This window comes from Pseudorca crassidens, chromosome 10, assembly GCF_039906515.1.
Source record: "Pseudorca crassidens isolate mPseCra1 chromosome 10, mPseCra1.hap1, whole genome shotgun sequence".
Classification (NCBI taxonomy): Eukaryota; Metazoa; Chordata; class Mammalia; order Artiodactyla; family Delphinidae; genus Pseudorca; species Pseudorca crassidens.
In genome coordinates, this window is record NC_090305.1 from 31,262,418 (window position 1) to 31,285,073 (window position 22,656).

Here is a 22,656-nt window from a genome sequence, read left to right on the forward strand (position 1 = left end):
TGGTGAGCACTGCAGTGGGCATTAAAAGCAGGGGAAGCTACCACATGTTTTGAGGGAGACTCACCTAACTCTTGGGTAGGGGAATCTAGTAAATTACAAACTGACCCAGCAAGCCGAGCCGACACTCACCTGCGTACCGGGTTGCCTCTGCGATGATCCAGATAAACCCTAAAACTTTTTGGACCTCAGCTTCCTTATCTACAGTGAGTCGGAGGTGTATGAGGGTTCCAGGGTGCTTCAGCATTCTGTCGCGTTTACTCATCTGTGAGTATCCTTCTGCTGTGGACCACAGCATACATGAACATACATAAACATTCCACAGTTCACATGTTGTCACGTTGCTGGATGCTGCTGCAGCCACTCTGTATGAGGTTTTCAAGTTCAGCAACCATTTCCTGCCTCACGTGAGGTATTTGGTAGATTACCATTGACATTTGGCCTTTTCCATGCAGAAAAGACTTTGCATTTCAATTGTAAGGCTTCTAGGTGTAATCAAAATAAGATTTTTTTTAAAATTCAAGGTGGAAGTGAAAGCAGATGAAAACTTTCATCTTGGTTTCAAAGTTATGTTCTATGATTCTGTGCTGCTGAAGAAAGTCATGTGTCTTGAGAAGCTGCCAAGAGATACGCCAGCACATAGTTTCTATAACCTCTACGTATGCTTCAGTGAAAGCATGCAGAGAATTTAAATGAAACTGCATGCTGCAGAAGTAATCCAGCCTCATACCTCAAACTGATATAGGCAGGGCAAATGGTGATTGTCACTGCTGTCCTTGAAAGTATTTTTCAAAGACACGTCAATTTCACATCCACTGACATAAAAACTTATCACTAAAAATTTAAATTAACAGTTATATACTGACAGACTGTTGTGTTCAGGTATTGAACAAACAAATTATACTACATACTGCATTTGTAGGGATATTTGCTCCCCTGGTTTCATTTAGGTAAGACCCAGAAAGTAAGTTTATCTGACACAGAATTGTGCCTTCTGTTTTGCAATAACCAGAAAGACCTGTAACCTTGATAATGAGATGAATGACTATAGCATAACTATTCTCTATTACCTTTTTTTGGAAGTTATTTCAATTAAATTTTGAAATATTGTTGGGTATTTGGAAAATGTTAGGAATAATTCTTTCATCCATGTATGCCACTACATGGTAATACTTTGCTATGTTGTAGTATCAGTAAGGTTCAATTTCAGAGACGCCTCTGAGTTATTAGCATATTCTTAGGAGCGTTCAGAAGCACTGCTGATACCTAAAGAAAGCCACGAGTGGGTAGAAGCACCAGATTAAGCAGAAGACGAACTGGACTTGCAGATGCAAAAGCATGAGTAATCCAGAGATGACCTGACATTTATGTGGCAGTCTGAGATCATCCTCATGTGAGGATGTTCAGGAAGAATAAAAGCTGTGATTAACCTGATATGATTATTTAGTGATACACCTCAGAATAGGTCATTCAAGAGCAACCCAAGTTTTACTTCTCACTTTGCCTCTTTATTAACTATATACTTTAAATTTTTTTTCTTTTTTTTACTTCTCTACATCTGAGTGTGCTCAAGCTCAACTTCTAAAATGGAGCTATGAAAAAAAACTGTTTATCTTAAAGGTTATTGTGCTGCTCTATGTAAAGAGTAGACATTGTTATTCTGGTCATGCTATTTTATTAGGCTTATGATTTTTTTCCCGCTTGAATCTTTTTCCAGAGATTTCTTAAAGTTCCAGGAATAGAAAAGAATGGCCACTGTGTACTTTAGTGTGAATTACAGAGGGTGATCTGAAGAGAGGCAGAAGGGAGGTGGATTTAGGACAACAGAGAAAATAAGAGCCAGCCTCAGTTCATTGTTGGCCAGTGTCTTGTTTTTTATGGGTCTTTGGCTTAAAAAACTGTCTACCCTCTCTGGAATTTGTACAGTTTGATTACAAATATTACAGTTCCTGTTTTGAGATCAGCCATCAAGGATTTATATGCATTTCTTCTGCCTCAGTCTACCCATCCATCTACCCCAGTCATCAGCCGGCCAGCAGATGTTTACCGAGGCCCAGGTAAATCCAAGCTAAGAAATCTCAGCCAGCACTGACATTATAGAAGCAAAATATAGTTACTATCTTTGAAGAATACATAGTCCATGAAGATTAGGTATTTTCTGACTTTCCCGGTATTTAAGGTGATAGTGTAAGTTCAGGAGAGAATGTAATCAGATGCTGAATGATTTGGATGCTTTTATGAGACCAAATTTGTCCCATTTTTTTGGTTATTTGAAACAAGTCCTGGGGAAGAGAGAGGAGTAAACAAAAATTAGCATGAGGAGCGGATCTGAACCATCCTCCTCCTCATCAAGTCCCAGTTAGTGTCTCTGATTGCCTGTTGAGCGCACTTGACCGTGCTGTGAATAGCATGCATGGCCGGTGACATGCAGTGTATATTCTGAGGACATTAGTAGGAGTGCTTCCCAACCTCTTTTATGTCATGGCACGCATAGAAAATGATAACATTTACCAGCCGGAGGTTTCTGCTGCCTCAGCCTTGTGAGGCACCCAGAAGGTTGAGGGGAAACAGCATCCCACCTGTGACGTGTTTGCAGCACCCCCGTGTACTGTCAGGTACATTACAGTTTGTACACTCTGTACCAGGCTATCCCCAGATCTGCCTTCTTTGCTGATCCAGGGCCTCACTAATTTCATTTTCTCGTGAACAGTTTGGGCATGTTAATTACAGCGGCTCCATAATACCTCTTAGTAAGATAATGTAGAGTTTAGAGGATCCCAAAGAAAAATATTGGAGTGAACAATTACTGTATGTTCGAGACAGCGCTTTATATTGAAAACAGGCTTCCTCAAGGAATTGAGAGTCCAGGCTTCACTTCTAACTTGGTCACCTTTCACAGATCATTCCCCTCCAAACCTTCATTTCCTTATCTTTAAAAGAGAGAGATTGAACAAGATGAACGTTATGCTGCTCTCTAGCCGTGATTTTGTGCTGCCTATAAATCTTTGCTGTTGAGTCAACTGCTTCACATTGTGTGTTTGCTGTATGCTAGGCGCTTGGTGAATAATTTCTACGCATACCCTAGTAGCTTCACGGGGCTCCCGAGATCAAAGGTTACCGCGTAGAGGCTAGAGGACTTAAAATACATCAACTTACCATAACGATGGATACATGTCATATATTTGTCCAAACTCATAGAGTGTACAACACCAAGGGTGAACCACAATGTAACCTGTGGATTTGGGGTGATAATGATGTGGCAGTGTAGGTTCATCAGTTGTAACAAGCGCACCACTCTGCGGGGGGTGTTGATAATGGGGGGGCTGTGCGCGTGGGGGAGCATGGGGTATTTGGGAGCTGTCTGTACCTCCTTCTTAATTTTACTGTGAACCTAAAACTACTCTAAAAAATAAATCTTTAAATATGAAAAAATAAATAAATAAAATAAAATACATCAACCATCTAAGCTATCTAAGAATGTATACAGAAGCCAAATCTTGAATGTCCATTTTTTGGAGGAAAGTTAGTATTAAGAATCTCCTTAGGAACCTTCTTTTTCCGTAGTCTTCTGGTTCCTTTCTGTCTAGCATGTGTTTGGTGCATGAGGCTGCCTAGCTGGAGAGTAGCAGAGAAGACCTGGAGGAACGCATGGATAATGAAGGATTTGGCTGCACTATAGCCATTTGCCTGCATCATAGACCAAGATGGTAGCATTCGTTTATTCCACAAATGTTTTCTTGCTCATTTACTATGTGTCAGATATTTTTTAGGAGCTAGAAATTCAAACCTGAGAGATTCCTGCTATAGTCAGACACAGACAGTCAGATGCACATACAGACATGCATACGTAATATGTACATACATTAAAGATATCAGTCTCAGAGGTTTTTTGTTTTAATAAACACACTAGTAACTGATTTGTCATGTTCAAAACACATAAATTATCCCTTCCTTACTTCCTGTTTTCCATTAGCAAACATTTATTGAGTCAAGTATCAGATACATTAAAAAGGACAAAACTAAATCATGCATTCATATATCAAAAAATACTTCTGAGTACATAAAAATTTATCCAGTAATATACCCTTAAGGAAACATGATGTTTCAGATACACACACAACAGGATGCATGTACACATACAGCACATACATATACCTGCACGTGTGTGGGAGTAATATTTACTTGTACGTGTTCGAAAAGGATACTTGAACCTAGAGAATAAATAAACAAGAGAAGTCTGGGTTTGTGTCAACACATATATGTGTTTGTGAATATGTGTGGAGGAGGTTAGGAGGGAAAAGGTGGAGGGGAGAGAAGGAAGGGAAAAAATAATCAGTGGTCTTAGAATGAACCACAGTAGTTAGTAAATTTTGCCTTAATTCCCACCCCCCATCTATCTTTTCTCTATGGAACTGCAGCTAGTGTGCCATTATTCATTCAACTGATAGATCATTGGAATTAAATTGTCTACTCACCCAAATCAAACAAGATGAAAAAGAATAATTTCAGTTTTAAAAAAATACAAAAAGATCCGTAGACGTTAGAAGTGGTACTTATGTGTTCCACCAACTGTGATAAAGAAAACTTGCTGGAAGTCCTTCCAAAGCAGAAAAAAAAATTAAATCTCAGGGAATTTTTTTTCCTTTACTGGCCAGAAACTCATTCCAAGAAGTACCAGCCTGTCTCATTTCAAAATGCTTCCCTTGCCAAGGAAGCGGAAGCGGTCATATTCTTTCCCACCAAACTGTGGGTGAATTATAATTATCCTACCTCTTGTGGGACAATGAAGCAGCAAACATCTGCTATACTGAATCCAAAAACCCACGAATGAAACTATACCAAACTGTGAATCATACCTGGACTCAGATTAAAGGATTTGTTGTGTTTACCTTTTTCTTTATTTTCTTTGCAATTTAAAATATGGATTTGTTAGCTCTGGCTCTGTGTTCTAACTGAGGGGAAATATATGGATTCCATTCGTTGACTCCTATTTTAACATTGAAAAATCCCAGCTTTAAGGCAGATAGGCAATAAGAGTTCATAACAAATTTTCTGTTTGATTTGTTACACCTCACAGTTTTCTTTTTCTTCAAGAGTGTGGTACAGTTAAAGAAAATTTAGAAGTGCACAGTCTTAAGAAGTGAGGTCCTTTAGTTTTTTCTTCCACTGTAATAAAAATAACAGAGGACTGGAAAATGGTTTTAAAACTTTATTTCCAAGAGAAACAAGCTTCAAAACTACTGTTATCACAATTTTATGTATCATGGTATTTATGGTGGTACTAAACTCTTCACCTAGAGTAAGAAAAGGAAATGGAACTTCAGTTCTGGGTTTTAGCTGTGAAAACATAAAAGTCTACTTGCTTTAAAAATTGTGTGCCTTTTTATTTTTATCTATTAGAGAGCAGAAAGACAAACTCGAATTATGGATTCAGCTCAATATGCAGAATTCTGTGAAAGTCGACAGTTAAGTTTCTGTAAGTAAGCATTTAACTTTGCTTCATTATACTTTTGAGATTATGTGTTACAGATACACTAAAGTACAGCAACATCTGTGTTCCTTAGAAATTGGCGAGTTTAATACGTATATGCATAGTTATAACTATTATGGAAACAGCCTCTGCATTGTAGGGGAGCCTATAAAAGGTTTTACCCCACTCTGCTGTTTTGCAGTTAATAGTGTTAAGAGGTTTTTAAGGGTGCTGGTAATACACAGAGAGCCATGTTAATTATTCACGTTACTTTTAGTCAGAAAAATTCCAATTTTTGTAATATTCCCATTTAAATTTCTTTTTTGGTTTCTTAGTCATTTTTACACTAGCATTGCTGATTGTACTTGACCCATAATGGACTGTAGTAGTACAGTCATGACATTTAAAAGCCCCTAATAGTAATAAATACCAAACTTTCCCTTCATGTGTACATTCTCATATTACCACAATAGAACATATCAACATAAACAGTCTCTTCCATCTTTGTCTGTAAGCTCCTGCTGTGGCGTGCATTCCACGTTAGCAAATTCATTAGTCCACGCTCTTGTACCTATGGCAAAATGAGTGCTGTCCCACCCCTGCACACAGCTTACTAAGAATAAAGGCTCTTGATAAATAGTGGGCTAGATTGTGTACAAAACATCCTTACAGCAACAGTTCAGTGATGACTAAGACTCTCGGGGTGATGGTCAAAGCGTAAGTGTGATGAAAAGTCCAGTTAAAAATATGACAAACTAGCACATGACCCTAATCTGGGGGATCATGGACACAATGGTGTCTTTAAACGAAAAGCTATTATGTGGTCACAATAACAATGTATTTGATTTGGAAAAAGAAAATGAGAGCTTCATTTATAGATCATAAAGTGCAAATAAATGACACATTTCAAGTACTGCCTCATGTAAATGTCAGTAAAATATAGGAAAACATGTTTGGGAAGATTTTTTTTCCTAACTAAATATACTTTGCAGCCTGACTAACAATTTGGCATCATACATCTGTGAAGCATTAAGTAAATGACACTTCAGATCATGGCAATTTCAGCAAATGAGAGGTTTTTGTATTGTAAATTTTAGGTTTAAAAATGGCATTCAAGTCTTTTATAAGCATAAATCTCCATTTTATAAAGTAACATTTGGTGCTATTGAACTATTTTTTTTAAATCATATTTTAAATTTATTTAAAGGAACAGAAGTGCTATTTCACACTAAAACATGTAGTCATTGACGCGTCCTAATACATCTTTTGTTTAAAAATCTGATTTTTATAACAATTTTTTGATTCATAACTTAGTAGATTAAAAATTAATACATTCCATTTCTGTATAAAATAATTGTAGTATAAAGAGTATCTTATGCTTAGTTTTTTTTTTTTCTTTAAAGAAGAGGAATTTGTGCATTTAAGAATATTTCTTTATATGGTACCCATAAGTGCTTCATCACGAAACCTTCGTGGAAGAATCTGTTTTATTATATGCCACAATACTGTCGTTGGGAATGCTCAGTCCAAGGGGGTCAGCAATTCCAGAACCAGACTCTTTGCATTCCTTACCTGATAGATTACCAAGATATAGGAATTGTGATCCAGCCATTTGTGTCTTTTTAAATATCTGATCATAGCACTCACCAGTTGAGACTACTGGTGCACTTTAAAATAACATGTCTATAACTTTATAGGCTGAGGGTAAGTTGTAAAACCAGGACACTGGTCATGTTCACCAGTGTTTTGTTTTTACATTTACGTAAGTCAGATAGTCATTTCCCTTAAAGTCTTTTAAAATCTGATATTAATTCACAAAGCTTTAATTTAGTTATAATTTGATAAACCTGTTTCCAGTCCTTTCAACCTGTTGTTTTATGTGTGGATTTTGTAAACAAATACCTAAATTTTCTTTTTAGTTAATCTGAGAGTCTCTTTGTATTTTAATTGATGAGTTTAATTTATATATATTTAATTACTTATACATTTGGGTTTATATATGCTGTCTTATTTTGTTTTCAATTTACTGTGATTTTTTATTTGGTTTTCCTCCTTTTCTTTGGATTGATTGGGTTTTCTTCATTCCATTTTTCATCAACCAGTTTGTATATTATATATTCTGTTGCTGTTATTTTAGTTGCTATCCTTAATTTTTCTAAAGTACACCCTGACTTAAAATTTTTTAAGTTGGTAACTACAGACATACCTCGTTTTATTGCTCTTTGCTTTATTGTGCTTCACAGATAGTGTGTTTTTTTAGGAATTGAAGGTTTGTGGCAGCCCTGCATCAAGCAAGTCTATTGGTGCCATTTTTCAAACAGGATTATTTTTAATTAAGCTATTTTTTTAGACATAATGTTATTTTACACTTAGTAGACTACAGTATAGTGTATATATAGCTTTTATATGCACTGGAAAACCAAAAAATATGTGTAACTCACTTTATTGCAATATTTGATTTATTGTGGTGGTCTGGAACCAAACCCACAGTATCTCTGAGGTATGCCTGTATCTAAACTTCCCTTCTCAGCCTAATTTTGTTTTTCCCAAGCCTCCGTAAGTGCTTAAAGCACTCATTTTTGTCTTAAAAATGGCTTTATTTTGCCCTCATACTTAAATGATAGTTTAGTTAAGTAGGAAATTGTAGACTAATAGTTATTGGTTAAAACATGATTCCATTGTCTTTTAGCCTCTGTCGTTGGTTAGAAATCTGATGTCTACTTGTTTTATGTTTTCCCTGTGGGAGAAGGAAAGAGAATGAAGATATACCCTCAGGTATATGGGGAAATGAACAGGCTGGCAATCAGTAGCCGATCAATAAATATGTATAAAAGAAAAGAAAGAAGGAACCCCTACTATAGAAGTTTCCAGGGAAAACCATGCCCTCTGAGGAAGGTTATTTTCAATTTATTCAAAGAACAGTGATTGTGAAGAGATAGAAGTTGCAGAAGGTTTTCTTCGAAGTGGACTGAGCATTACAGAGGGCTTTGCGGGAAGGATCAGGAATGGAAAGGCTGGCGAGAAGGGATGTGGTAGAAATAATTAAATAGTGTGCAGGGGTGAGAGGATGGAATATTGAGAGGAACCTGAATTTTTCCATTGATCACTGATGAGAAAGATAAAGTGTATGAGAATTGACAACCTTAAATTTCCATATGAAATTATTAAGTAAAGTAGTTTTATTTCCAGCACAGGCTGAAAACTCAGGTTGTGTCAGAAAGAGGATAATCCCAGGAATTTTTGACCTTTGGTCAGGATTCTATTTAGACTGTTGATCAATTTCCAGGATTACCCTTTCTCCTGATATATTGAGAAGAGGGGTGAAGGAAAAGGAACTCATTCAGTTTCATGCCCCCTTACTTCTGGTGAAAACAAACTATCATAACTAAGAGTATCTGTGCCTCTTTTTTTTGGAACCAGCGTCACCCTGGAAAGGTCCATCTTTGAAACAGTCCTCCACGTGACAGGGAGGGAATTAGCTCAGAGAACCCTCACCTGGAAGATTGCTGGCATAGTAGTAACCCAAGTGGTCTTATGCATCTTTTTTGATGTATGGAAAAGTTTGGACCCTACCCTTTCATTAAAGGAATATCTTTCATTTATTCATTCATTTCTTCCTTCTAGAAATATTTATGGTGAGTTTGCTAATGTCAGGCACTATTCTGGGTGCTGGGATACCATGGTGGACCCATGGTCCTCACCTCTGCATTCTCAGTACGTAAGATCTAGTGAGAAAGCTGACGATTCTGTTGCTTAGGTAGGCAGATCTGACAGAATACCAAGAACTCTTCTTTCCCTTACTTTTAAAATAAAGTGTTTAGAGCACAGTCACAAAATACCTGTTTCCATGTTGCTGTCTGCAAAGGGAGAAGTGATCAGAAGTTTTACTGATCTTGCCAAATTGCTGCCTGTTGACTTGAACTTCAGAAGTATCCCACAGATGTTAACCAAGTGTTTGTGAGCTATTGCAGCTTACTAGTTAGATGGAATGTTGCATGTCAGAGAGCATTGGGAAGATTGGTTACTTTAGGGAGATAGCTTTAAGCGGGATTATCATAATTCTGCCACAGCTGACAGCTTTGGATATGTGCTTCGATAGCAGGACTTAATGTCTCCTGTGATTTATTTCACAGAAAACTCTTCTGTATGTGGAATCCATGAAGACTTTATCTATAAGGATCAAAACATCATGCTTGGAGTTACTGTTAAGTGTTTTATAGACCTGTGGGACCAGATTAATCAAAAGAATAATCATTGGATTTTTAAAAAGATGATTATGTTATAGATATGATAAAATCTTCACCATCAATCTTTTCCCTCTGGGTCACTAGTTAAATTAGTAATATCTAATGAAGGACCTATGTCAAGTTAGATTCTGCTTAGCACTGTGGTGGTTTAGAGATATTTACCAGAAGGTTCCATATGTGCTTGGTACTGTTAGGTATGCAGAGAGACGTGACGCATGGTGTTGGTGCACAAAAAACTTGTAATTTGGCTTGAGAAATTATAAGCAGACTCAAAAGGATCTCTGATGATATAAGTGTTCAGTAAATGACTAGAGTTGAGGATGTATACCTTTGGCTTGTATGGGCAGGATTCATATGAATGAAACAGAGTGATAGAGAATCCCATGCAGGGGTGAACACAGAGGATTATACTAAAGGCCAGTGACATTTTAATAGGGAATAATATAAAGGCAGGTTGGAATCAGTCTGGGTGGTTGTGAGAGTCAGGCTGAAGAATTTGGACATCTTTGCAATCAGGAAAATGTAACCAGGGGTTTAGATCAGGCCAGATATCAGTTTATTCTATTTAAGTCTAAATTCACAACTTTGAGCCTATTCAAGTAATAGACACATTTTGAAAGGTATTAAAAATACAATTTCTATATGTTCCTTTTTTATCACAGGTTCTTTCTTGCAGGATTTTCTTTCCACAAGAATAAATTAAAGTTACATCAAGCAAGTAATTCTCTGACTACTGTTATAACATAAGCTATGGCCAATGATAACTTATTCTGACACATTGTAAGAAGTGCTAAACATTAAGTGATTTAGTATACAGTGTTATGTAGCAGAGATACTAAAGACGCAAATGTATAAGGGATTTTGGGGGGGGCTAGAATATAAGTTCAAAAACGTTGCATATTATATGCATTGTTTTTCATATGCAATTTTCAATAGAAATGTTTTTCATTCTGTGATAATAATATGCAGTATTAAAACACTTCCAAAGCTAAATTTTCTATACTTTTTTTTTTAATGGCTAGCCAAAAAAGCCTCCAAATTTCGAGACTGGTTGGACTGCAGCAGTTTGGAGATAAAGCCCAATGTTGTCGCTATGGAAATTTTAGCATATTTAGCGTACGAAACTGTGGCACAGGTAAGAATTCTAATCTGTCGTATCAGGCCATATATAGCTCCTTTCTCCCTATCCCTGTCCATCATCAATTCTTCTTCCACCTGCTGCTCTACCAGGAATGAGAACAGCCATGAGTTCTCTCCTATGATAATCTCATCATTTTCTAAAATTTAGTTCAGTTATGTTTCTTTGCATCCTCAGCCCCGGTGGGTGTTAGGCTAAAAGTGACTGTTTCTTGCAACTTTAGCCAAACCAGAAATGGAATACTTGCATACTTTTCCTCAACACTGAATTCTAAGTACACATCTCTCTTGCTTAGAGATTATTTTTGAGCTTTGAAAAGCAGCTTTCTAGAAATGTACAGTCTACTGAGTGCTTACCAAAATCTGAGTCTGGAATCACTGCCCTCTAGTTTCTCAGAGCATGGTTCTTAGACTACAAGCATCAGCATCTCCTTGGTTCTTGTTTAAAATGTAAATTTCTCAGCTACACCCCAGAGCAGACCTACTGAATTAGAATCTTGGAGCTTGGAACCCAGAAATATGTATTTTAAAATGTTTCCCAGGTTTTCCCTGGTGGTCCAGTGGTTAAGAATCTGCCTTCCAGTGCAGGGGACACAGGTTCGATCCCTGGTTGGGGAACTAAGATCCCACATGCCACGGGGCAACTAAGCACCTGTGCCACAACTACAGAGCCCAGGTACTCTGGAGCCCACACACCACAACTAGAGAGCCCTGGCACCACAACTAGAGAGAAGCCCCCGCCGCAGTGAAAGATCCCACGGGCTGCAACTGAGACCTGACTAAGCCAAAAATAAATAAATTAATTAATTAAAAAAATTAAATAAAATGTTTCCCTAGTGATTACAAACTTTGAGAACCACTCCACTAGGAGGTCAGAATATATCATTTATGTTCATGGGTAGGTCCATTTGCCAGCCAATGAAAGCATATGTTCATGTCCACAATACAGATTTTTAGGCAGACAGTATTATCAATAACGTTTGGGATATATTGCTTTTAGCTTTACCATTTCAGTGACACTGATGATTATTTCCATTTGTGTGACTTTAGTTTCATTGCTCTGATCTTCTAGTTAGTGGATCTGGCTCTTCTTGTGAGGCAGGACATGGTAACCAAGGCAGGAGACCCCTTCAGCCATGCCATTTCTGCCACCTTCATTCAGTATCACAGCTCTGCTGAGGTAAGTATTAAAAAAATCTGTCTTTGACCCATCTGTGGATTTTTTTCTCACGTCTGGTATTTACATGTAGTTCTAAGAAAAAGATTGTGTAGGAATATATAGCCTTCAGTCAAAGAATCTTAATACATTCAGCATTCAAACAAATACGTACTATGTACCAGGCCCTAACAATCTGGCCCTAAAACACCTGGTTTAGGTAATTGAATAACATTGAGAAAAGTTATTTCTTTTTGCTTCAAAGATGAGAGAATCATTATTATTCGTGTAATAATAATTCCTGGCATTTATTGATAGTTTTACTTTCCAGTTATTGATTTATCTCTAAACATGATTTAAAGAAGCATGGCTCCGTTTATCCTTTGTGTTTCAATTGGCCCTATCATATGATAATCACATCCTTTCTGATGCCATTTATGTTGCTGGGATCCCCACCTGTGGGGACTATAAATTCATCTTGCCAACTTTAAGACTTTGTGTAATAACTGTGTATCATTTTGGGCATAAAAAATATTCTCTTTAAGCAGCATGTGCCTAAAAACCAGAAATGTAATATCTATTTAATGAATTTGCCAATAATTTGACCTTTTTTTACTAACATAAACATCAGTTTCATATAATTCAACCTAATAACCATAGAGAAGGAAGCAAGGAGGTTAGGTTAACATCTGCATGTATAATTGTGAAGTGAACTTTGGATCAAGTTGGGTGAAACATATAACCTGAAAATGGCTAAGCCATTCAAAGAATCTGAAGAAAACTGTAAATCCTTTCTCCGTAAAGACATTTGCAAATTTTGTACACAGTTTCAGGGTGTTGAGAGACCTTCTGAAACCATTCTGCAGATATAAGGGATCTGTGAACCCAGTAAACTCCAAATTTAGATATATCTCTGCTCTAGGATACATATAAAATATATAAAGATATATGCCTATATCTTATTACATGCCAAAAGTTTGACATCTTTTTATGCCCCTTGTAGAACCAGATTGGCTTAGAACTAAAGTAACAATTAAAATGTTTATGCTCATTAAAAATCCATTTTTGTCTTGGAAAAGGTCATACATTATTATCAGCGAATATACTTTAAAAGTCCCTAAAGCTTACCCAGTTGATTAAACACTATTTGTTTTCTTTATGTTACAAACCCAAATTATGATGTCAAAGAACATCCTTTAAACTGTCTTTGATACATGTTCACTTTATGAATATGTGTATAAGTATCCTTTTCATTAACATCAGACAAATTCGTTGTAACATTTCTAATTGAAGAAATTTACAGTGAACATAACAAGCCTAGTTTTCCCTTAACGTTCAAGGGATTGCTTACGGGGCTAGGAAAACTCTTTATGTCCCTCCCACTTTCTCGGTTCTCCAGGGTGGCCAAGCTGCCCTGGGCAACTGCTCAGCAACCACAGCTGCTATTCCCAGCTACCCGGCCGTTAAGAAAGATGGCTTATGTGTGCTGAATTTCCTGGGCTCTCTGGGAGGTGGGAGCATGAGTGTCCGGAAGTATCCTGGCTAAATATGTTAGTACAAGCCTCAAGCTTTTCCCTGACTTGCCAGACACCCCTCCTTCAACGTGACTGGTGGTCAGAATGAACATTCGGAGAGACTGGAAGTCTTTCTGCCCTTTATTACCTGACACGACACAAAAAGAATGGCCACTCTAGAGAAGGAATCATACACATCAACATTGCAAATCAGCCACCACTATCAAAGGCCTGCTTTAAGGACTTTACCAAATTAGGTACAAATGGGGACTCTGAGACTAATATGATCTGTATTTAGGGAGATAGAACATTCTGTAAAACAACCAAGGAAGTAAATTAACGGGCAAACAAACAAACAATTCAAGATTGTATGTACTAATTTCCAAATGAGTGGCATAGACAGAAATTTCAGAGATTAAAAACAACTCCCTAATTACCATGAAAGAAGACTTCAGAGAGGAAGTTGGGTGTTGAAGGAAAAATAAGACTTTTATGAGATGGTAAAAGTGGGGAAAGTACTCTAGGCCTCAGAGGCAGCATAAGTGTAATTGTACTGGGGGGAAGAAACTGTGATTAAAATATTCAAGCCAAGAATTCATTGAGAAGGGGTAGTGGGGAGTTAGATTAGAAAATAAAGGCCTTAGACGCTTAGAGTTATTAAGGAAGAATTGAAAGTTTCTTGGCTAAAGGTTGATGAGTTCAAAAGGGTATTTTAAGAAGATCCAGATGGAGGTGCTATGTACAGTAGCTTGGAATTGGAAACTCAAGGCATGGAGTTCACACAGTGTATTCTATTTTAATAATTATCGTTCTTGAATACTAACTATATAAGGAACTGAGCTAGTTAAGCTTGGGTTTCTCAGATTATCAAGGTTAATTTGAGTTAATTTTCTAGATTTTGTTTTCTAATATATGATTCATATACTGGAAGCAATGATCTCTAGGAGTTACCTTGTTTTTTCTAAGAACAACTCATGCCACATTAGGTTTATTCCTTCTTGTTTGATGTTTCTAGGCAAGAAGATCAAAGAAATACTATTGAAAACAATATCTGAATTTCAGCAAAACATTTTACCAAGCCTAACATAATTTTTAAAATACATTACAGAGAATTGTAGGCCAGTAGATAGTAAGAGGATAATGTAGAATTAACAATACCATACATGAAAAAGACTTAGAAACTTTTATTTGCCTATACACTTCTTAGGAGCCAATATTGTGATGTTACTGAAAAGAAAATGTTTTTTATTTTGTTTCAATGTTTAGGCACCATCCTGTAGGATGGATATTGACAAAGTGAAGGATCTCTAAAGGAGAGTAATGGGCGGGAGGAGGAACCTGAAAGCATGTCTCATAATAAGTGGTGAAAGGAACTTGAGGTGTTTGACCTATAGAAGAGAAGAGGCTGTGAAATAAACAGTCTTCAGTATTTGAAGTGCTTCCACATGGAAGAGAGAACAGACTTGCAGTCATAACCAAAGAAAGCAGATAGATAGGAGGCATATTCTGAATGAAGGAAGGAACTAGGTGTTGGAGGAGCTAGAGATCTATCTACAGTGACCCGAAAGCACTGAGTTTGAGTTACTAGGCGAAGGCTGGTCACCATGTTACAAAGAATGTCTAGAAGGCATCCTGTTTGGGGAGAAAGTTTAGAACTTCCTTTTGAGTAAGTTTGAAACACTGACAAAACTTCTCAGTAAAAATATCTCTGTTTGACAAAATCAGCAGAAATTTTGGAAGCTGTATCTGAGGAATCCTGATTTTTATCTAAATGATCAGACAGGTTAAAAATTAATATATTTAGACCCTTAGGGGTAAGATGGTGGCATCATTTCTGTGGACTGGATAATAATAAACTGTGTTTTTATAACTTTCAAATATTACTGAATTCATGAGATGTTAAACAAACTCAAATGTTAGTAGAAGTTCTGGTTGCTTGATTTCAAAGCCACATCTCTTTGGACAGGGGTCTTGCCTAAGGTCCTACCCAGACTCTCCTGAGAACACACCTCCTCCTACACCGAGCACTCCATCATCTGGATCACAGCTCTCAGGGAGAACCACATCAGGATCCCTAGGGAATGGGAGTGCTGGACAAGACTCAGCTAAAACCAAACAAAGGAAGAGAAAAAAGGTCAGTGATATTTTTTCTTTTTCTTTTTTTTTTTCCTTTCTTTTTTGGTGCAGAATGGACCAAATGAGTATGGAAAATATGTTCTATTTTTCTCATAAATCTAATTTTTAGAAGCAGCCAGTTTACAGCAAGATAATTGAGTTTTTCTAATATAAAAATTTTCAAACACAAAATAGTTAAAAGAATTGTAGAGCGAATACCATGTATCTGCCATCTAGATTCTACAATTAACATTTTTTAAGGTATTTTTTTTTGAGTAGTGGTATCTCAATGTGTTTTTTTTGTTTTGTTTTGTTTGTTTTTTTATTTACTTTTGGCTGTGTTGGGTCTTCGCTGCTGCACTCGGGCTTCCTCTAGTTGCGGTGAGTGGGGGGCTACTCTTCGTTGCAGTGCGCGGGCTTCTCATTGCGGTGTCTTCTCTTATTGCGGAGCACGGGCTCTAGGTGCACAGGCTTCAGTAGTTGTGGCACGTGGGCTCAGTAGTTGTGGCTCACAGGCTCTAGAGTACAGGCTCAGTAGTTGTGGCGCACAGACTTAGTTGCTCCATGGCATGTGGGATCTTCCCGGACCATGGCTCAAACCCATGTCCCCTGCATTGGCAGGCGGATTCTTAATCCCTGTGCCACCAGGGAAGCCTACAGTTAACATTTTACTATATTTAATATATTAACTATATATTTACTATATTTGCATTTACTATATATATGCATCCAGTTGTTCTTTAATCCATCCATCTGTTCATTTTTTTAATACATTGAAAAAAGTAAGCTGCATACATCAGCTTACTTTTCATTCCTAAACACTTCATTATGTATAATTTGTTTATGGTTCCTTTTTTTTAAAGGTAACATTTATATTCAGTATACCACTCAATTCTTAAGTATACCATTTGATGAATTTTGACAAATGTATAAATTTGTTGTTATCTAATCCCCTCTCAAGATAAAAAACATTACCATCAGTTCAGAAAGTTCCTTCATACCTCCTCCAGACAATCCTGTCACCATCCTCAGAAAGGCAAACACTGTTCTGTTTTTTTCATCATACATTAGTTTTTTCCATTCTAGAACCTCATATAAAGAGAATATAGTATGTATACTCTTATGTGTGAAATTTCTTTCAGGACACTTTTGAAGTTTATGTTTTTCAGTATAAGTATAATTTATTCTTTTTTATTGATGAGTAAGTTGCTTGTATATATCTGTTTACTCATTCTCATTTTTGGTGGACACCTAGGCTATTTCCAGTTTTTGAGGTATTATGAATAAACCTGTTATGAGCATTATTGTACAAGTCTTTATGGACACATGCTTTCATTTCTCTTAGGTAGATAGCTAGGAATGAAATTACCGGGTGATAGAGTAGCTACGTGTTCAGTTTTTAAAGAAACTGCAAGAACTTTTTTCCCAAATGGTTGTATCATTTTATACTTTCTTAGCAATATATGAGAATTTCAGTTGCTCCACACGCTCATCAACATTTGGTGTTGTCATTGTTTTTACTTTTAACCATTCTGATGGGTATTTAATAATAATTCACTATAGTTTGAGTTTGTATTTTCCTGGTGACTGATAATGCTGAGCATTTTTTCATGTGCCAATTGGCCATTCATATATCTTCCTCAAGAAGGAGTCTCTTCAAATATTTTACACAACATTTTTGAGGTAGGGTTGTCTCTTGTTACAATTTGTAGGAGTTCTTTATATATTCTGTATAACAATCCTATGTCAAATATATGTTTTTCACATATTTTCTCTCTGTTTGTAGTTCACCTGTTCATTGTCTTAATGGTGTATTTTGTTGAGCAGAAGTTTTGAACTTCTAATGAAGTCTAATTTATCCAATTTTCTCTTTTGTTTATTGTTTTCTGTGTTCTGTCTAAGAAAGCTTTGGCTACTCCCAATTCATGATGATGTTCTCCTGTGTTTTCTTCTGGAAGCTTTTTAGCTTTACCTTTTATGTTAAGTTCCATTAACCGAGTCAGATTAAGTTTTGTGTCTTTTATGAGTTGAGGCCATGTTCACTTTTTTACATATATCTAGTTATCGCAGAACCATTTGTTGAAGACACTTTTCTCCCATTGGATTGCTTTGGTGGCTTTGTTGAAATTCAAATGACCGTATATCTGTGTTGATTTATTTCCGGGATTTCAATTTTGTTTTATTGACTTGTCAGTTCTTTTGTCATTGTCATCTGCCTTGATTACTGTAGCTTATAGTAGGTCTCAAAGTCAGGTAGTGTAGGTCCTCAAACTTTATTTTTCAGGTTTAATATGGATATGTTGTATCCTTGCATTTCTATGTAAATTTTAGAATTAAAATTTAGTTTCTACCCAGAAAAAGAAAGAAAGAGAGGGAGATATAGAAAGAGAGAAAGAAAAAGGAAAAGCCTAGTGAGATTTTGAAGGGGTTTGGATTGAAATCTTACATCAATTTGAGGATATAAATGTCTTCACAATACCAAGTCTTATAATCCATGAACATGGCATATCTCTCCATTTACTTATCTTTATGAAATCTCTCTTTTCATCACTGGAATACTATCCATCTTGAACTGTTTTATCTGATTAATATAGCTATTCCAGCCTTCTTATGCTATTTAAATGATATATGTTTTTCTCTCCATTTCCTTTCAGTATATCTGTATGTTTAATATTTAAAGTACATCTCTTGTAAACAAAAAATTGTTGGCTCTTCTTTTTCCTTTCTTTCTGTATCTTTTAATTTTAGTCTTTAAATCTGTGATGCTTAATGTGTGTATTGACAAGGTTCAGATACAGGTCAGTTATTTTGCTACTTGTTTTCTCTATTTTTTTTCTGTTTTTCTTTCCTATTTTCCTTTAGGTTTAATTATACACTCCTTTAGAAATCCATTTTAATGTATCTACTGATTTCTTAGTGATATCTCTTTGCATCATTTTTTAGTGGCTATGCTAAGGACTACAATATAGATCCTTAAATTTTCAATGTACTTAGAGTTGTTATTGTACTGTTTTACTCACATGAAATGTAAGACTTTTATATTTATATAGGTTTATCTACTTTAGTCTTGTTCTTTATGCTATAGTTGATATACATCTTACGTTGACATGTTATAAACCATAACACTGTTTTTGCCTTAAGTAATCAAATGACTTTAACATTTACCGTTTCCACTGTCCCTCTATTTCTTTTCGATGATCAGACTTTCCTTCTGGTATCATTTTCCTTTTTTGTTCTACTAAATTTTATTTAGCACTTGTTATAGCACATGCTGGCTGGTGGTGGTTTCTCTTAATTTTCATTTTTCTGAAAATATCTTTACTTTTCCTTCATTTCTGGAAGATATTTTCTCTGGCTATAGAATTCTGGATTGGCAGTTTCATTTTCAGTACTTTAATTATATCATTCCACTGTTTTCTAGCATCCTTTTTCTTTTAATCACGTCAGTAGATTTTGTAGTTTTGTTTCTATGTATGTAATGTATTATTTTTCTCTGGATGCTTTCAGAATTGTATCTTTATTTTTGGTTTTCAGCAATTTGGCCATGATATCCATAGAAATGGTTTTCTTTTGTATTTATTCTGCTTAGGATTCACTGAGCTTCTTGAAAATGAAATATTTTTAAATTTGGGGGGGATTATCAGCAATTATTTCTTAAGATATTTTGTCTGCCTCATGCTCCCTCTTCTCCCCTTCTGAGACTCCAAGTACATATTCGTTAGTTACTCGGATATTGTTCCACATATCCCTGAAGCTCTGTTTAATTTCTCTTTCAATCTTTTCTCTCTGTTCTTCAGATTGGATGACTTCTATTGATCTTCCTTTATGTTCCAAACTCTATCTACTGTCACCTTCAATCTTAACACTCATCCAGTAATGTATTAGTTCTGATATTTTATTTTATAGTTGTATAATTTCCTTTTGATTTCTTTTTGTAGTTTACATTTTTCTACTATTTATTTTTTTAACATCTCTATTGGGGTATAATTGCTTTACAATGGTGTGTTAGTTTCTACTTTATAACAAAGTGAATCAGTTATACATATACATATGTTCCCATATCTGTTCCCTCTTGCATCTCCCACCCTCCCTATCCCACCCCTCCAGGTGGTCACAAAGCATCAAGCTGATCTCCCTGTGCTATTATTTTTTATCATTTATTACAAGTTTATTTTATTTCATAATAGCTGCTTTAAAATCCTTGTATGATAAATTAAATACCTGGATTATTTTAGTCTCCATTGAGTATAAGTCACAGTTTCTTGTATTGTTGCATGTCTAGTAATTTTAAGTTATATCCTGGACATTGTGAGTAATATATTGTAGAGATTTCAGATTCTGTTATATTCCTATGAAGAGAGTTGGTGGTGGTGGTGGTGTGTGCATATGTGTGCTAAGCAGGCAGTTTACTTTTCTAGATTGAACTCTAAAGTCCAAACTCAAATTCCTCTTCAGCAGCTAGATTCTCTCTTCACTTCACTTAACTTTACCTGATTACCTGGGTTTTTTGGATTTGGTACCACAAAGGAATAGTTAAGAAGTTACCCAAAGACTGGGTAAAATTTATACACTGAATTTGGAACTTCCCTTCTTTGATTCTGTCCTTTTTGGGATTTTCTTTTCCACTTTACACATACTGTGGTTGCCCTGAACTCTGGCCTATAGTTCTTCATGCCTCTAAGGTCATGTCCTCCCTATACTGACTGGAGCCTACCCTTGGGCTAAAACAGTAAAAACGGAAAACTCAACCCACAGCCATTCCCTTCTTCTAAATATGGGTACGCCGCCTTTCAGTTTCTGCCTGTGTTAGATCAGTCTCTTTTGCTTTCAGATACTTGTTTTTTATAATTTGTCCAAACTTTATACTTTTATCTACAAGTTCGTTGGCACAATAGGAACCATTTGCCATTACTAGTAGTGGAGCTATGCCAAGATATAATTTTACAACTGATAGTAAGCAGATTTAAATTTCATCCTCACATCTGAACTCCCCCTTTTGTTTTCAAAATGACAGAGCTCACTGATTATTTATAAAGGGAAACTCTGAACTATAAGGAACTTCTATATTATAAAGTAGTTTTAAAGATTTTCAGCTGTAGTGCTCTCCAACTCATTCAATAAATAAAACTAGGCTAATAAAATGTTACCTAAAAGACCTCTTCAGTGGATTTTCTTTACAAAGTATGTAGGAAGTTGTAATTAACCTGGTTATTATGCATACATAAAATAATTAATTTTTTCTCTATTTACTCATCCACATCTTTCTACATTCAAACTCTTGCTATATTTTGATTTTTACTCACTGGAAACCTCAGCTATGTTGGTAACATGGTACAGTTCATTCTACGTAAAATAATAAAGCCTCTATTATATACTAGCTATGCGTACTAGAAGCCAAGGGATTTGATGTATAACCATATCTTAATACTATCATTTTAATCATGGGAGTGTCCCTTATCTTCACTCTGTCATCTATAACGTAGGGAAGGAGTTGGGGAAGTTTAGAATAGATAATATAGTGTGTTTTTTTCTAAATTTTATAATTATGAATCCTTGAATTTGGTGATTCTTTCTTGTCTTCAATACCTTTTTTAGTTTTAATTTCCTTAGTTAAAAAAAAATCTCTTCCTAGTTATATAGAATGACAAATTTAACATCTCAATTAAATTTTGAAATGAGAAAATTAATTGTATTATACTATAGCCTTTGGCCAAAGAATGGCCCAACTTCATCTGAAAAGAAATCCTCTATAGACACAAAGCACTGAGAGAGCTCTATGTACAAGAGTGAGGAGAAAGAAGTCATACATCAACCCATGTGGTCGGTGAGTGACAGAAGTCAGTAATAGTGCTACTAACCTTTCACTTGCTCTAACCTGAGATACGTATTACTCCTCTGTAAAATCTAATGTTTCGGGCTTCCCTGGTGGCGCAGTGGTTGAGAGTCCGCCTGCCGATGAAGGGGACGCAGGTTCGTGCCCCGGTCCGGGAAGATCCCACATGCCACAGAGCGGCTGGGCCCGTGAGCCATGGCTGCTGAGCCTGCGCGTCCGGAGCCTGTGCTCTGCAACAGGAGAGGCCACGACAGTGAGAGGCCCGCATATCGCCAAAAAAAAAAAAAAAAATCTAATGTTTCAAGTTTAACAAAAGATCTAGTCCACCATTATGGATGTGAAAAGAATAAGAGGCAATTATCTGAGATTCCAGGTCCTTCTTAAATATTAGATTACCAGCAAGGGGAAGGCTGAGAAAGGATAAAATTTCTTTAAAAGCTGTTTCTTCCCAACAACTCTTAAGTTCAGAAGAAAAGAGTCAGGAGAGGTACAGACTTTTGTAAGATATCCTGGGGCAACCAAAGTTTCAATGTAACTTCTTGTACCACAGTTGAGAGTTCAAGCTGTTGGGGAATTTTATTCAATACAAGCCAGCAAGTACAAGCAGAGGGACAATACTCAAATGTGGGAAGCATGGAGGACTCTATATGATACTTGAGCTTCCAATACCCAGCAACAGTTTCTGAATAAAAAGACATAAATAAAAATGAAATGGAAGAATACAAGAATGGAGTATGAATGCAGCCAAGAGGAAGAGTACCTGACATATGAAGAACTTTATGAAGCACCTTGTACTTTACTTTAGGAAATAAAGAGTTTAGTCCCCACAGAGATTTTGACAAACACACTATAGACAACAGCACTCAGTATTTTATCAAACATGTGGGTTTCATTTTTGAAAACTTAAAGAATATTCTATAATGTGGGCACAAGCAGAATGAGAAAGCTGAATTGGTACATAAATGTAATATTCTTTATATGTATTTATAACACATAATATTTTTATATTAGGTAGCAAATACACAAATTTAATGCTAATCCTGTAACAATTTTGAAGACTATTACAAGATTTATGAAGTCACTGCTGAAGTAAAAATTCTAAACTTAATATGAATTTTGAATTTAAACAGATTTCGAGTACCTTGGTGAGGGACTAGATATTTACAGAAACGAGAAGATACTTATTG

The 22,656-nt window shown here is 36.1% G+C and overlaps 1 protein-coding gene across 4 annotated transcripts in view; it reads left to right on the forward strand.

The window, feature by feature from the left end:
• The window catches only part of SUPT3H (SPT3 homolog, SAGA and STAGA complex component), a 449,480-nt gene that overhangs the window by 317,190 nt on the left and 109,634 nt on the right, over window positions 1–22,656 (forward strand). For all 4 annotated transcript variants that reach the window (XM_067752787.1, XM_067752786.1, XM_067752788.1 and 1 more), the window contains exons 7-10: window positions 5,398–5,473; window positions 10,737–10,849; window positions 11,924–12,031; window positions 15,488–15,655. In XM_067752787.1, coding sequence (XP_067608888.1) covers window positions 5,398–5,473; window positions 10,737–10,849; window positions 11,924–12,031; window positions 15,488–15,655 — 465 coding nt within the window. The remainder of the gene's footprint in view (window positions 1–5,397; window positions 5,474–10,736; window positions 10,850–11,923; window positions 12,032–15,487; window positions 15,656–22,656) is intronic.